This window comes from Phallusia mammillata, chromosome 8 (assembly GCF_965637545.1).
Source record: "Phallusia mammillata chromosome 8, kaPhaMamm4.hap1.1, whole genome shotgun sequence".
Classification (NCBI taxonomy): domain Eukaryota; kingdom Metazoa; phylum Chordata; class Ascidiacea; order Phlebobranchia; family Ascidiidae; genus Phallusia; species Phallusia mammillata.
The window spans coordinates 10,292,913-10,309,210 of NC_137259.1; the positions used below are offsets into that span (position 1 = coordinate 10,292,913).

Consider the following 16,298-nt stretch of genomic DNA (forward strand, 5'->3'; position numbering starts at 1 on the left):
AATTTTCATTGCAGAAGTTCACAACGAATTGTGTGGGTTTAAATTCCAGTTTTTGCATTAAAAAAATTTTTTGTAGAATGCAAACAGAGTTAGAGTCACATTTAGTAAATTATGGGTCCCCATCCCTAAAGGGGACACATTTTGATTTTACTTTGTTTCCTTTTTTTCTGCATTGCAGTTTTTCCACCCAGTTTTTCCATGAAATCTTTGATGAATTTGGAAGAAATTTTCACAGATGGTTAGCTATGTAGATGTGCCATTTGCTTTGTTTGACTCGATAGCCTCAGTACAACACCTGAATTGAATTCGATTTGTATAGTTTTCCTTTTACATAGCATAATTATTTAACCCTTTAACTGCTGAATTCTTTTTGACAAAAATTAATGTTTAGACATGCTCTTACGAAATGACGTCATATCAATTCTATTTTTCCATAGAATTGCAGTTTATCGGTGTTTTTCGTTACAATTATTGGTTCCAAGTTGTTTTACAAACAATTCCTTACAAAACTTGATGTGTGTTTTTTCGATGACATCATTAATTAGCTCATGACGTCATAATGATCAATTTTAGTTTCTTATTTTTCTGTAGTATAGGATAAAATTAATGTTTATGAGCATATGAAACTTGTTTCCAATAATAATTTTTGGCAATCTTGACAATTTACGGACTTATTCAAATGTTTACTAAATACCTGTACACACATAATTCATTTACAAGTGTTTGTACATGGGATATTTATTATGTATCATTACACCACAACATGTGCAAGTTTGAAACACAGTTCACAGAAGTTAGCAGAAAAAACACAATTCCAAGCATTCCCAAGGTACTTCGCACTGATTCTTCTGTATTTGTTGTCCATTCATGAGGCCAAATCCCCCTACCATTTGACAATGTAAATGCAGTTGAGGGCCAGATATAATCAAAATATTGGTCAGCAACCACAAACTTCCTAAGTCAAAATGCTTCTACAACAATTGTTTTCTTGATAAATAACTGCTATCACCACGAATAGTAAAGCTAAACTGACTGTTACAGCAGTATATTCAAGCAAACCAAGGCAAATTTACTGCCCAAAACTACCCACTTTCAAGCCCAATTCAGCTGAACACACATCAAATTGTAAACAAAGATCGCCACAACGCCCTTACAGAGCCCTGAAACAAACTCTAAACGGCTGTGTGTTAATCAACCAAACATAAAATAACTAAAAAATGGCTGCAAAACATAAATTAGAAAGAAAACACGTTTTTTCTGAATTTTGACTTTCTCCTTGGTGTAATTAATTTTTTTCAAATACTAACATATCATTTTTTCGAATAAATTGAAGCTAATTTGCATAAGCTTTCAAACGCACCCCAGTTGTAAAAAATATCTGCACTAATACGATTTTTATCGCTGTTTAGAACCAGACATGTGTTGGGGTGCATTTATGCGCCCGCCGCAGTTAAAGGGTTAAGCCCAGTACTGATCACTGTGTTTTACATTACAACACCCGACTTTCTCTTGAAATAAATTATTTACAATGATTATATTTGCATGTGCGGGAACCCATGAGTGTCTGCCTGCAGAAACAATAAGGTTATAAAAGACAGCGGCTAATACGGGACCCAATAAATGTAGGAAATATTAACATTTCATAATAGGCTATAGTGTATGTGTGGCAATCGCAAAATGTGCTAAGCCACCCCTCTAGTTTACTCCTTGCTTTTGATTTTTATAGCTATTTGCTTGAAAATGTTAATGCCAATTCATTTTGAATTTACTCATATTGTTTTATTTTATTTTCCTTTCTTCCTAAAGTTTGTCCGACTCGTTTTTCCATCAAATGTTCAATGGATTTGGATGAAATTTACACAGATGGTAGATATAGTTATGTAGATGTGCATCCCACTTTGTTTTTGTTGATAACCCTAGTATTTACCCCGCTAGCCCCCTAAAATGGGTTATTTTCTTCCCAAAGTTTGTCCGTATCGTTTTTCCATCAAATGTTTGATGGATTTGGGTGAAATTTACACAGATGGTAGATTTTGTTATGTAGATGTGCATCCCACTTTGTATTTGTCGATAACCTAAGTACTTACCCCGCTACCCCCTAAAATGGGTATTTTTTTCCCAAAGTGAGTTTGTAAACAGTGTCAAAATTGGCTGAAATTTGGATAGCTTGTAGAGTATGCCATTTATAGGTGTCGATTGTTGTGTTCAACCCTGTAGCCCTAACATTTACCCCACAAGCCCCCAAAGTGCAAAACGTATTTGTATGTTACTGGGCACCACAAACGAAAGATTTCTGTGGCGCAATAGTGTGACAAGGGCAACCTGTTACTCGTTACTCGTTTGTGACTTTGTGGGTTGCTTGGTGGACGTTTTTGCGCCATGGCAGTTAGGGGGTTGTTGCCCTATGATGGCCCTATGACGTCAGAAACATTGTTGGTTGTTGTTCAAAACACCTCTAGTGGTAGAAATTTTAAACATTGGCAGATTGGGCTGAAATTTTGCAGTACTATTGAATGAGTCGTTGAATTTTTTTAGTTTGTGTGTCGGACCCCATTAGTTACCCCCACTAGCCCCCTAAAATGGGTGAGTTTAGTAAAACATGTCGGGATTGGCTAAAATTTAGGTAGCACGTGGACTTTGCTATTTAGTAGGTTTCGGTCGATGTGTTTCACCTTGTAGCCCCAACAATTCCAAACTAGCCCCCTAAAATAAATGAACTTTAAAAAAACGTCCTAATTATATGAAATTTGCAAAGTTTCTTGAGCATACTAAGCCCTCAAATGTTATGTTTTGCCCTGTAGCACCCCAACTTAACCAACTAATCCCTAAAATGGGTGACCCTTTTAACAATGTTCAAATTAAATGAAAATTGGACAGCTTGAATTTGCTATTCATAGGTGTCCATTTTTTGTTTTACCCCATTATGCCACTATTTACTCCTTCTTTTCTTTGAAAAAGAATGTTAAATAGGATGCACAATATCTGGGGTGAATCTAAATTTATATAGTTTGTACTCTTCATAGTATTATTATTTAAGACCAGTGCCGATCACTGTGTTTTACCTTACAACACCTGACTTCTCATGGTTATCTCTGAAATGCATTATTTTCAACTTTGCATGTGTGGGGACCCATGAGTTTCTGCCTGCAGAAACGACTAAGGTTATAAAAGACAATGGCTAATATGGGACCCAATACAAAATAAGCATAGGAAATATGTTAATGTTTTAAAAAAGGTTATAGTGTAAATGCAACAACAAAATGTGCTAAGCCACCCTTCTAGTTTGCATATGTATTTGGGAAACCATTCATTTTGCAAATTTATTAGATGTAATGTATAAAAAAATGGAAATATATAAGAAAAATAGCTTTTTAGTATAAGTGTCATATTGTCAGATATAACTCTGTCATGTTTGTGGCCACATGTAAAAATGTACTTTGGATCTTTCTACCATTGCCCTAACATGTGTTTTTTAAAGTTTGCCTGAACTTTAACCACAAGCCTACATGGGGACTACAAACTGTGGTGTATAAGTGCTGAATGAGTCAAAAAAACAGTGACAGTTTACTTATGATGCAAAAATGTATCTATTAATTTTATATTGATATGATGCAAAAAGTGTATATTGATTGTTATATTAATAGAAGTTTTCTCATAATTTTGTAACATACAGCAAAGTGCTTGGTTTCTTTACAAAAAAAGGATTTTTGATCCTAATCTTGTGTGTTTTGTCAGTATCCAGCATCAGTTGGACCTATTTCTGTTTCTGGTGGTTTTCAAATTGCTATAATTGATACACCATTGGGAGAAAATGGCATCCAAAGGACTACTGGCCCATTTCATGTTGAAGCAGGGGATATTTGGGAGGTGGAAATGGTGGAGAGGGATGGTTCAGCACCAGAAATGTACTATCGTGAGTAGCCTAAGTATGAAAAATGCGGGGAAGTTTTGTGCAAATATCTTGTAGATTTGTGTTTTTCTTGTAGAATATTGTAACTGTTTCCAAATTGACATTATACTTCACTTTCCAATACAATTGTGTGACAGACTGCTGGTTGTAGATCCTCTTTCATTAGGGAACCAAACATTAACCACACAATAGTAGTATGGTTATCAAACAAATTATTACTTGAAATTTTTAGTTGTATAAATTTTTATGGGACCCCTTTCCTGAAGAGGATACATTATTTTTGTCAACATGTTTTTTTTTCTGTGTAACTCTGGTGCTTATTATGGGTCCCCGTCTGTATTTCTTTTTTCTGTCTAACGCTTTTTTCAAATTTATTCAAATTTACACAGATGTTAGTTATTTATCCATACTTGATCCTCCTGAAGTTTGACCCCTCACCCAAGGGTTCACCCACAGGCCCCCAAAACGTAATTTTTTTAAAACGGCTGTACTGACTAAAGTACATGATTAGGGGGTTTCATTATTTGTTGTTTGGTGCAATGTAAGGTATTCTAGATAATTTTGTACCTTTAAAATGGATTTACCCATTTTCATCCCTTAAACCCCAAAGTATTCGTTTCTGTCTAATGCTGGTTTGTTAAACACGCTTGGTCAAGAAAAGAGTGCTTCAAATTTACAAAGATGTTAGCTCTTGATCCAAGTTTGATCCTTCTAAAGTTTGAGTTATATGCTATGTTAGTTGGAGCAATGTAAGGTATTCTAAATAATTTCCAAACTTTTAATTGGGTTTACCCATTTTACCCGAAACAATCGGTTTTAGTTTTTCCAGTCAGAAATGCAAGCCCATTACATGTGCTGAAATTTTTAAAAAATGTTTGCAGTGGGTTACCCATTTGGTGTTCAAAATTTTTGCTCAATAGCCGAATCGTTACCATTACAGCCCATAATATGTGTACACTGGAAAGCCCAAGGAAGTAATTCTGGTTTACAATTGCCACGATTTTATGCAGCGGGAGATCGACGCCCAGACGGACATTTTACAAGGCAGTCTTTGTGATTATTAGACATCAGCGCAGTGCTATGTGGTTTTAATAAGTTAGCACGCGTATTTCGTTTTGGTGAAGGTTTTATTTTTATTTTAGAAGTGATTAAAATTAGAGATAGACCGATTATCAGCCAAGCCGATTATCGGTATCGGCTTTTTTTTAATCAGTTGATAATTGTTGGGGGTTTAGTAGACTCAGCCGTGTTCCTTCGTCTGATCGTCTCAGTCTGGCCGCCAATTGGTTTCACCGCAAAAGTGAAGCACGTGTCTGTTTTGTACAAATTTACGTTTGCGTAATGCGCGACGGTAAGCGACCTAGTGCTCATTAACAATGACCCCTAACATTAAATCTGATTTTTCTGTTTTATGTACAGCATGTATTAAAAGATACAAGACTAACTTTCTTTGCAGTTGTTGAACATTTTGTCGCACAATCATTACATGCGACACCATTATTTTTTACTTACTCTGTCCTGCAGTATTGTTAAGTTCATGCTCAAGCGAACACAGTTCATTAGCAGAGCTTGGTCCAAGGATGTAAACCAAAATTGTGTGGCCTGTAGCGTCCACATATTGTGTAAACAGAACATTTCCATGACGCAATGACTTAAAACTAGATGATGCTCGAGATGGTGCAATCTCAGTATTGCATATGAATGTTGCGAGAGTTATTTGAAACAAACTGAAAGTTAGTTGTTGTGTTTAGATGGAGCCATTTCCGGCATTGCATTGGAATGTTGCAATCTCGATGTAAAACAAACTAAAAACCGAAAAGAACCGCCATTGCGAAACATCGCTATAAGCGGTATATATAAGCTCGCGTTGTCCTTCGGTTTAATTACTGGTGCGGGCTAGGACAGCATCTATTCTTTCACCTATGGCAGAAAGCGTTTTGGCGCTTGCTATATTCGAGATACATGACAACTTGTGGTAGCCTAATTTTGAACTTGGTCCAGTTTTATACTTTGATACTATTGCGGTTGTTTTTATCAGGGGCTTTAAAGTTTAGCATATAATAGTTAGCCATAATTTTAGTTGCAAAATAAATTAATAACTTGTCGCGGCAAATAACTGTTTTTCTCCAGTGGTATAATTTCTGTGCTGTCCTTGCCATTGCCGGGTAACACGCTCGTGTGCATTACTAGCCTTAATCCCTCTGCCCCAGTGCACAATACAATTTAAAACATGCACAATGCGAGAGTGATGGTCATGGCAAAATCTACGTGGTACACCAGAAATTTAGGAACAGTGACTCAGGCACAATGACCTTTCGTTTGAACTATTACGCATAGTGAGCATTGTTACGTTTCAGGGCATGTCATGTTGCAATATAGGCTGCAAGCTGCAGCGGGTAAATGTGCACAAGATTGCAACAACAGGCTATTTGGTGTTTTTGACTGGGTTAAACCTAGATGATAGCATTGATAGAAAATAGTCAGTGACAGGAGTGTTTCTAGTTTCTCAGATATATGAAAGTAAAAAAAGCCGTCCCACAGGACAGCACGCTGAGCAATTGTGCTTCTCGCACCATAATTTACCCTTTCTTAATTGGGAATACTAATTAATGACACTTTTGCTGACTTTGGGTTACCTGTTACCATATTCGTTTTTGTTTTCATTGAAAAAACATTTTAGTTATTGTCCAATAAACATGTGCTTGAAGGCATACAGCCAAGGTTAAGTGAGATATTTGATTGTTCCTGAGACTAATTTTTTTTCCTAAAATGTAAACAAAATATCGGTTATCGGCCTTCTTGACTACCGATAATCGGTTATCGGTATCGGCCCTTAAAAACCATATCGGTATATCTCTAATTAAAATGATACTTCGATTTTAGGCAAATGTTGTTAATTAACATGAAGGTAAAAAACTAGACGTTTTCCAAAGATGCAATAAAAAGTCATTAAACAGTCATTGACAAATTGGCCACCTTATGACGACTGAAAATGAACTTGTAGGTAATGCAGAACACAGTTGAGAATGTTTATTTTTTGTCACAACATAGCTTATTTAATTTTTACACAAATACTCCAGAACCAATATGTAAGTTAAATATAAATTGGGAAAAACGTTTGTTAATCACTAAGGACTGCATTCTACAAAAAAACGTGTCAAAAGATTGTTAAACGGTCGCTCGGGCGAATAAAAAAAGTTTGGGTTGATGCTTTGTATGAAATTGTCATTCCAAAAAAAAAGATTTTGTAAACCTTTTTACCATGACTAATTCGCATAAACATGTGTGTGGGACCCATTTCTTTTGGCATGCAAAAACAATCATGTTTGTAGATCATATGTACTCTGTTTCCGTGTCGCGTTTGGGCTCAGCCCAAAACTTTTTGTCCGTGTTTTAAATTTAGCACCAATAATTGGTCGTGTTTCCATGTCGACAACGCATTAAAGCATAACGTGTTACAACGATCTGTTGCCTGCCTTGCGGGGTTCAAGACCAAAATGAAGCATGAAAAAACTAGCCTTGGAATGTAACAAAAAGTACACAACTGTGCTGCAAATTAACTTGTACACCTAACGCTGACTTGAGTGAAGTAAGATATGAAAAAAAGTTACAAAAATTAGCTTCTACAGATAAAAAAGTTGATACTGGTCTAATACTAAGAAATTAGTTTGATGTATTAGGAAGTTTTGAAGATGAACAAGTAAGAACAACCTGCAACCAACAAAGACCAGTATAAACTGTGTGTGGTAAGACTTGCTTATTATGGGTCCCCTTCCCTGAAGGGGACACATATTGTTTTTGACTATATTTTTTTTTCTTTTTTTCCATCTAACGAGGATTTGTTCCCACGTTTTGGTCAAGAAAGAATGGTTCAAACTTTTTCAAATTTACACACAATATAGATATTGATCTAAAGATGGTCCATGTGAGTTGTGACCCCACTTGATCCCTCGGTTCACCCACAGACCCCCAAAACGTGAAATTTTTAAAGCGGCTATACTTGCTAAAGCAGATGATTCTGGAGTTTCATACTTTTGTGATTGGTACATTGCAGCGTATTTTTAAGTATTTTGTAACTTGAAGTTGTATATATCCATTTTCACCCCTTACCCCCAAATATTTGTTTGTTTGTTCACATGTTAATGAGGTCAGAAATACAAGACTTAACCTGCTGAAATTAAACAGCTGTGGATAGGGTGCTCCTTGTTGGCTGTTAAAAATATCAGTGCAATCGGCTCAGTAATTACTCTTACAGCCCCAAATATGTTTTTACATGCTGTCTTTTGTCAAATTTATGCTTGCTCAGTGCACAGCTGACACAATGGGAGTGATTGACGATAGTGGCGCATGAAAAAATGCCTCTGCTTCACGCATAAACACAGTTGTCACTTGACCATTTTCTCACTGGTTGGAATTAAGATGTTACGATGTTAGTTATATTGCGCTGTAAACGTTAATGTAGGTCAACTTATACGTGTTTCGAAATGCAGAGCGACAACGCAGCACAATTTGTTACACCTGTGTAACGTGACTTCTCAAACTGAAAAACTGTTTCAGAACAGGTTTTGGACATAAAAAGCCCAGCTAAACAATCGTATTGTTGGTATGTAAAAACTTAACTGCGCCAGGGAATGCTATGTGCGGATTAAAAATCATAATTCCACAAACAAAGGACCATTAAGGAAAAAAAATATTGAAACTTTGTTAAAAGTTTAAATAATTGGACTCATCCATTTTCCACCTCGTGAAAACAACGCGCAACTCCAGTCGAAAAAAAAACAATTGGGCGCGAAAAGCGCAAACCTGCTCACTGAAAAGCGAATTTCTCGGCCTTGCGCATAACTGGACGTGCTATCAGGCAGTCTTTTTGCACTGTGCAATTAAGATATGTTTGTAGATCATTTAAAAACGTTAGTTATGCAATTGTTGTATCACACAGTTTTGCGTCTTATGGTGGTTAACGACAGGCCCCTCCTGCTGCGATCAGCGTCATATCTTTATCTAACAACATTCACATGCCGCGAGACAATGAACGCTGACGGAAATGAAACCGTGAAAAATCGTCACCATATTCCAGTTTAACAATGATTGTGCCCTATTATTACTGTTACCAAATCGCATATGCACATGTGTGGGGACCCATTAGATTATGCTTGCAGAAACAATTATGTTATCAAGTGCCAGGAAAAAGATAGGGACCCAATGAAATGTAGGTGCCAAATATATATCCATTATAAATATAGTAAATGGTATATGTGATTCATCGTTAATATGATGTAGTTTATATAAACTGGCAATATATAGGAAAACCACTATTCTAGTTTTATGTTAGCAATCAACTTTTTAATGACTTATTTTAACAGAGTAATAATTATTGGTCCCCTTCCCAGAAGGGGACACATATTGTTGTTGTCCGTATTTCTTTTTTCTGTCTAACGCTGGTTTGTTAGACGCGTTTGGTTAAGAAAGAGTGCTTTAAATTTATTCAAATTTGCACAGATGTTAGTTATTAATCTAAATTTGATCCTCCTGAAGTTTGACCCCGATTGACCCAGCGGTTCACCCACAGGCCCCCAAAATGCAAAATTTTTAAAACATGGTTTGTTATATGCGTTTGGTCAAGAAAGAGTGCTTCAAATTTGTTTAAATTTTGTCAGATGTTAGTTATTAACCAAAATTTGATCCTCCTGAAGTTTGACCCTGAATGACCCAAGGGTTCACCCACAGGCCCCCGAAACGTAAAATTTTTAACGCTGGTTTGTAACGTTCGTTTGGTAAAGAAAGAGTGCTTCAGATTTATTCAAATTTGGACATATGTTAGTTATTAATCCAAACTTGATCCTCCAGAAGTTTGACCCCAAATTACCCAGCGGTTCACCCACAGGCCCCCGAAACGTAAATGTGTCTAACGCTCGTTTGGTCAAGAAAGACACTGTAGGCAGAAGTCCCAAGAGAGTAACTCACTGGTTTACGATAGCAGGAAGGCTCAGCTTGACGTCGGACAGACGTTTTACGAGATTTTTTCAGTTTTGGCAAAGGTTTCACACCTATGACGTGATTTAAACCTAATAAGCGTGCTTCGGTTTCGTATATGTCAAGCAAAACTTGTTAATCAAAATAAAGTTGAAAAAATAAACTTGACATTTTTGCAAGATAAATGTTTTTTTTAAATGCTCGTTGTCAGGTCGGCCGCCGCATGACCACGGGTTACTTAAGGTCAACTAGTAGGTATTACTAACACAGTTCAGAACTTTCTTTCGTCATAACGTAGCGTTTTTTTGGCAATAAATTTAGGAATCAACACTCAAGGCATGTATAAATTAGGTTAAACGGTGTTGTTGAACAGTAAGGACGGCGTGCTATTGAAAACGGTGTCAATAGGTCAAACAGTCGTTGCACCCTGAGAGGTTACTACAGGTCAATGGTTTTGCGAAACAAAGTTAAATGAAAAACGAATTATTATGTGTACACTTGTAGCAAATTGCTTTTTAATTTAAAGTGTCTGTAACACAACTGTTACAGCTTTACACCTTGGACGACAATATCTGGGTCAAAGCAAGAGATTAAATTAAAGTATTTGTTTCGTTCTTTTTTAATGTTTTTGTAATTAAATGACAATAATAGTGCAAAAAGAATACGAACAAAAAATGTTTATTGTTGGGTTAATGCTTTCTAAAAATTTGTCCTTAAAAATCTAAAAGTCACCGCAACATTTGTTTACCGTAAATCCGCACAAACACGCGTGTGGGGACCCATTAGTTTTTGTTTACAAAAACAATCATATGTGTAGATCAAATGATGTGTATAGTAAATTGGTAAATATCGTATAGAATATATAAAATGGAAGTATATCAGAAAGCCACCCTTCTAGTGTTTTAAGTGTGTTTGATCATTTGTGTGTGCTTCTACACATTCTTTTCTTGTTTAACAAAGGCAACAATCTAACTGTTGTCGGTTCACATTTAACAGGTATTTACTAAATTAACTGTTGCTTTTAGGTTTGGCAACCAAAAACCAGTTAATGATTCTGTTTATGCAGATGGTTGTGTTAACAATGTAACTCTATCTTGTCTGTTTTCATTTTGCAATACAAAAATTTTACAATTTTTAAACTACCATTAGTGATTTTATTACACAGTCAATGTACCGAATACAGTTGAACCTCTGAAAAAGTTTTTTTCAATAAAGTAGTCAGCAATAGTTGATGCACCAGAACAAGCAAAATAGACAGAAGATGTACATATCACAATTTGCAAAATTCATATCATCACAACCTTTCAGAAGTATTTTCCATAATAAGTATTACTCTGTTGATTCTGAGAATGGTCTTGTAAAGGAAGCATTGAGTTAAACCACCTGAATTAGATGGCCCAAAAAAATTCGATTTGGGCCAAGTAATTTTGCTGCTTCATCTTTTTCTCTTCCAAATATGGTCACAGTGCCCAAACTCGCGACATGGAAACATTGTAATGGTGTGTATAGTAAATTAATACATAGGGTACACAATATATAAAATGTTGATCTAACCCAGATGACCTAGTAGTTCACCCACAGGCCTGCAAAATAGTTTAAAGCAGTCTTTCTTGACCAAATGCTTTAACTGGCGTAAGACAAAAAAGGGAAAAAAATCGGACAAAAAAACATAAAAATCATTCTTTAAACCTGATTAAAATCCACATTGTTCAATTGTAATCCTACTTTTTATGTCAAACTCTAAAAGAATCTTGACATCAATAAATTTTGTGATCTCAATTACAAAAAGTAACACAGGCTACATTTATATTGGTTTGGTACTTGTTCAACACCAAACAAAATATATGTTTCCACTCCGGTTCAGGTTTCGAGGAAAGCATAACTTGTGGTTCAGGTTTTATGAATTATGCCGCTCAAACCAGTTCTCAGGTTCAGGTTCAGTTTACCCCCTTATAAAACCACTTTCATGTTTTTTGATATGGATGAATTCTTGCTATGTCATGCTTAACTAATCACAACAGGCATGAAATATGTCTTCATTAAAAACACTGATGATGCCCAGATAAAAATATAATTTTGACTTTTGTAAAGGTGTAATATTGTGTGAAAAGTAGGTAACATGTTAAAACATGTTTCAGATTGTTCTTGTTTTATTCAGAATATTAACCTTGTCATGGCTTTGTAGATGAAGGTATGGAAACAGATGATGGCAGTGTTGTCTTGTACTCAAGTGCAAAAAACATTATTCCTATTGAAGTAGCGATTTTCAAGAATGGCAAAAAGATTGTATCTCGAAAGAACATACAACCTGGACAATGTGCTTATCTGGAAATTAATCCCTTCATCTACCTTCTGCAGGTCCAAATAATATGCATGTTTTTGTTTGTAGACTCTGAAATGTTCATTGTTTTGTTTAAAATATTGATAGTCAAGGGTTGGCAACCTTTGGCTCACCAAGCAAAATTATCCAGTCTGACTTACTGATTTTGGTTTAGGTCCACTGTATGCGAAAGGTTGCTGACCCCTGGCTTAGGAAATGGGCATCGTTAATCCCTAAAAACAACAATCAACTCATTTCTAATCATAGGCGCCCACTTGCCAAAATCGGCGGGGAGGCAGAATTTTATAACTTGGTAAAGACAGAAATATTTCCCCCCGGCCGTCACCTAATGTCGCAAATTACACTCTTTGCCGCGTGTTTCTCTTTTTAACATACATAAGCAGCTGATTTCAGCTGAACTATAGTATGTTTATTTTTATGCAACAACGCGAAAACGCGTGTAAATAAGCCATATGAATCGTTCACATAAATCGTTTACGTTTCTAGGTCGATTGGTACGTTTAAAACGTGTTGTCTATTATAGCAATGAGTTGTATGTAACGCATTTTTAGCTTTTAAGTTTAGTTTATTATCATAAATCAGGAGTCACCAAAGTACGGCTTGCGAAGATATTTTTTATTGATATATATCTTGGAAAAAAACGAGTTAAACGTTGAACATTAATTTGCTGCGAAAGTATTCCCACAACAACACGTGGGATTAAGTTTACCTAGTTTTACACTTCACAGGACGCATAACAATGATCTAAAGGCAGTTTGTTACATCACAGATAAGACTATAGGCAACAATGCTTTCGTTATTTTGCGCAAACAATTGCCTTTATTTGTCAATTGAGTAATGCCAGTCGGGGAGATAATTTATGCCAAATAATTTCGACAGTAGCGCTATCTGACTCTAGATAATATTGTAGTTACTGATGGTCTAGTAAAGGCGCTTTGTAGACCATAGTTATCGAACGGCGCTGCGTTAGGGCTTGCAAGCTTTGTGGCCATCGAATGTCATTTTCTTATTATACAGCTCGCCGTGAAGTAAACTTGTTAACCCTTGCTTTCAACGGTGTTATGTTGAATTTGTGTCGATGTTGCTGACTAAGTTTTAGTAAACACTACTTACATGGTTTTACCCAATGGCCCTACATATAACGCTTGAAGTACGTACGTTTGTGACGTAACAAAATGCGTTTTTTTTTTTTCAGAAAGGCCGTACTAGACAGTCGTTGACTGAGCAGTAGTTTCAGTTAGAACAAAACCGTATGCGCATCATTTTGTAAGTTAACGCAAAACTTGTTTATGACGTAGTAAGCGACGCAGATACCCGGGGAGGCGGCGCCTCCCCGCCTCCCCATAAGTGGGCGCCAGTGTTTCTAATACTAACATGAGCTTTTTGAGTTTTGTTCCGTCACTAAGTTTTAAACCCTATGGTAATGACATTTTTACCGTTGGTTATTTTTCAGTTGTAAAATCTCATTTTTTTTCCATTATGCTAGTATTTATGGTCCCCTTCCCTGAAGCATCTTGATTTCACTCAGTTTTTTTTTCTTTTTTCTCCGGTGAAGCTCGTCCATGCACTTTTGGCATGAAATCTTTGGTGAATTCGGATGAAACTTTTACAGATGGTAGATATATTTATGCAGATGTGCCATTTGCTTTGTTTGACTTGATAAGCCCACTAGACCCCAAAGTGTAAAACGTTTTTGTATGTTGCTGCGTAACCACAAACGAAAGATCCCTGTGGTGTAATGGTATACTAAAGGCACCAGTACATATGGTACTTGTGTTTGTGCATTACTTGGTGGACGTTTTTGCACATGCCAGTCAGAGGGGTATTAACAGCCTTATGACGTCAGAAGCGTTGACGAATGTTGCTGATAACACCTCTAGTGGTCAGAATTTACACATTGTTCGATTTGGATAAAATTTTCCATGACTGTTCGATTTGGATAAAATTTTCCATGACTTCCATGAATTGGGTCATTGTGGTTTCATTTTTTATACTTTTGGGTGTTAAACCTCATCAGTTACCCCACTGACCCACTAAAATGAGTGAGTTTTTTAAACAGTGTCGGAATTTAGTGAAATGTGAAAAGCTTGCAGAATTTGTCATTTATGGGTGTCAATTGTTGTGTTTAATCCTGTAACCCCAATATTTACCCCTCTAACCCCCTAAAAAGGGTGAATTTTTAAAACATTGTCCGATTTTGATAAAATTTGGACAGCTTATAGAATGTGCTATTTATGGTTGTTGTTTGTTATGTTTAACCATGTCGCCCCAACATTTACCCCACTAGCCCCCAAAATTGGTCCATTTTGTAAACAATGTCAGAATTGAATGAAATTTACATATCTTGTAGTGTGTGCCATTTATAGGTGTAGAATGTTGTGTATAAGTGTCGGATGTAAATATATGTTAAGAAATAGGTCACAGTGTATGTGCAATGGCAATATGTGCTAAGCCACCCTTCTAGTTTTTATGCTGAATCTGTTTACTACATCTGTTAAAAATATACTGTATCTGTAACAAAACAGTGGCCTAATTGTGTATGTGCATAAGTAATTGAGTTGGAAAAGTTTGAGAATCACTTATATAGCAGGGTAGTAATATAAAAAGTAGCAAAATAGGCTCATTTTAATTGGTTACACAAACTTGGTTTGTAGTGATAGATTCCAGTTTCCTGCTAGTCAATTGCGGCTTAAATTAAATGGTATGCCCTCTGTTAAATGGATTGCCTACCCCTAGGATATTCCTAGCCATGTTTTTTTTGTTTATTACATTTTTGGAAAAGTTGTATTAGTCCTGCATTTTTAAATATCTTTTTAACAAAGAACCACATGTGCCTAATTTGGGAATGTAGCGAAAACCACCATTTCACTATTTAATATGTGTTGAATTTTTTTTAGGTTGATCGACATACATTTAATGACATGAGAGGAATAGATATTCAGGCATGTGAAATTCTTCCAAGGGCTGCATGTTTTCGGATGACTTCTGAAAGGCTATCAATTAATATTAAAATGGAAAAGGGCAAACCCTTTTTTTTCTTGGTATGAAAACAAAGACTGGCGACATTCAGGGTTCCCGCGGGCATGGAAAACCTGGAAAAGTTATGGAATTTAAATTTGTATTTTTAAGGCCTGGAAAAGTTTTGAAAAAGGCAAACTTTTGCAAAAGTCCTTGAAAAAGTGTGGAATTTGGCGCATGTTTTAACATGAAAATGCCAGATAGAGATAGGAACTTCAAATTGAGTAATGTTTGTATATTCGTTATGGTAAATTGGCTGCATATACCAAAGCATCTTTACTAGTTTTACTGTGGGAATTGCTCGATTTTTTTGTTTTTGAATAAGGTTATGGAAATTTGTTTTTTTTTCTTGAAAAGTTTTGGAGAAGTTATGGAATTTATAAACGAAAATCGCACAGGAACCTTGGACATTTGACAAAGACGCGTTTCTTTCAAAAGTATGGACTCCCACACATGCAGAATTTAAAAAGTCTTGCCTCTTTTTGCACAAACCCCTAATATTACATTTTTTGATGCACAATGACTTGCAGTGACCCTTTGTTTTTTGTTTGTTTTATTTTTTCCCGTGCAGGCAATGTAATGCAGTGTGCTCAATTATTTTTTAATTTAGTTCAACCTATCAGATGTCACTGGGTTAAAGCAATGCTGCTAAAGTATCTTGCTCAGGGAAACAGAAGTGGCCACTGCTGAACTATATGCCACAACCTTGTGAAAACAAGTCAGGTGTACCACAAACCTTTATGATATAAAATAGACTGCTGTGCCTTTGAGCCCAACTTGTTTAATCAATTCTTCTCGGATTTTTTTACTAAATTTAGCATTTATTTTTAGTTTAGTGGTTTTGGGATCAGATATACAAATCTATGTGTTGAAAGGTCAAAATTATAATGGATAAATTACTTCTCATTTGTTTTAATAATCCACTTAATTGGTTGAGTTATTACCCCCACATTCCAAGCTATGATATCGCGTAAGTGTAAAAATTGTTGATGACACCGAAGCCAAAATTCTTCACCAAGAACACCTGTTCGCATTATGCAGAAAGAAAACAATGTT

The 16,298-nt window shown here is 35.9% G+C and overlaps 1 protein-coding gene across 1 annotated transcript in view; it reads left to right on the forward strand.

The window, feature by feature from the left end:
* LOC145205447 (uncharacterized) overlaps positions 1–15,765 on the forward strand; it is a 47,348-nt gene extending 31,583 nt beyond the window's left edge. Inside the window, exons 14-16 of the mRNA XM_080078173.1 lie at positions 3,736–3,913; positions 12,069–12,241; positions 15,122–15,765. Of these exons, the coding sequence (XP_079934299.1) occupies positions 3,736–3,913; positions 12,069–12,241; positions 15,122–15,271 (501 nt within the window). The 3' untranslated portion in view covers positions 15,272–15,765. The remainder of the gene's footprint in view (positions 1–3,735; positions 3,914–12,068; positions 12,242–15,121) is intronic.
* Positions 15,766–16,298: the final 533 nt, after the last annotated feature.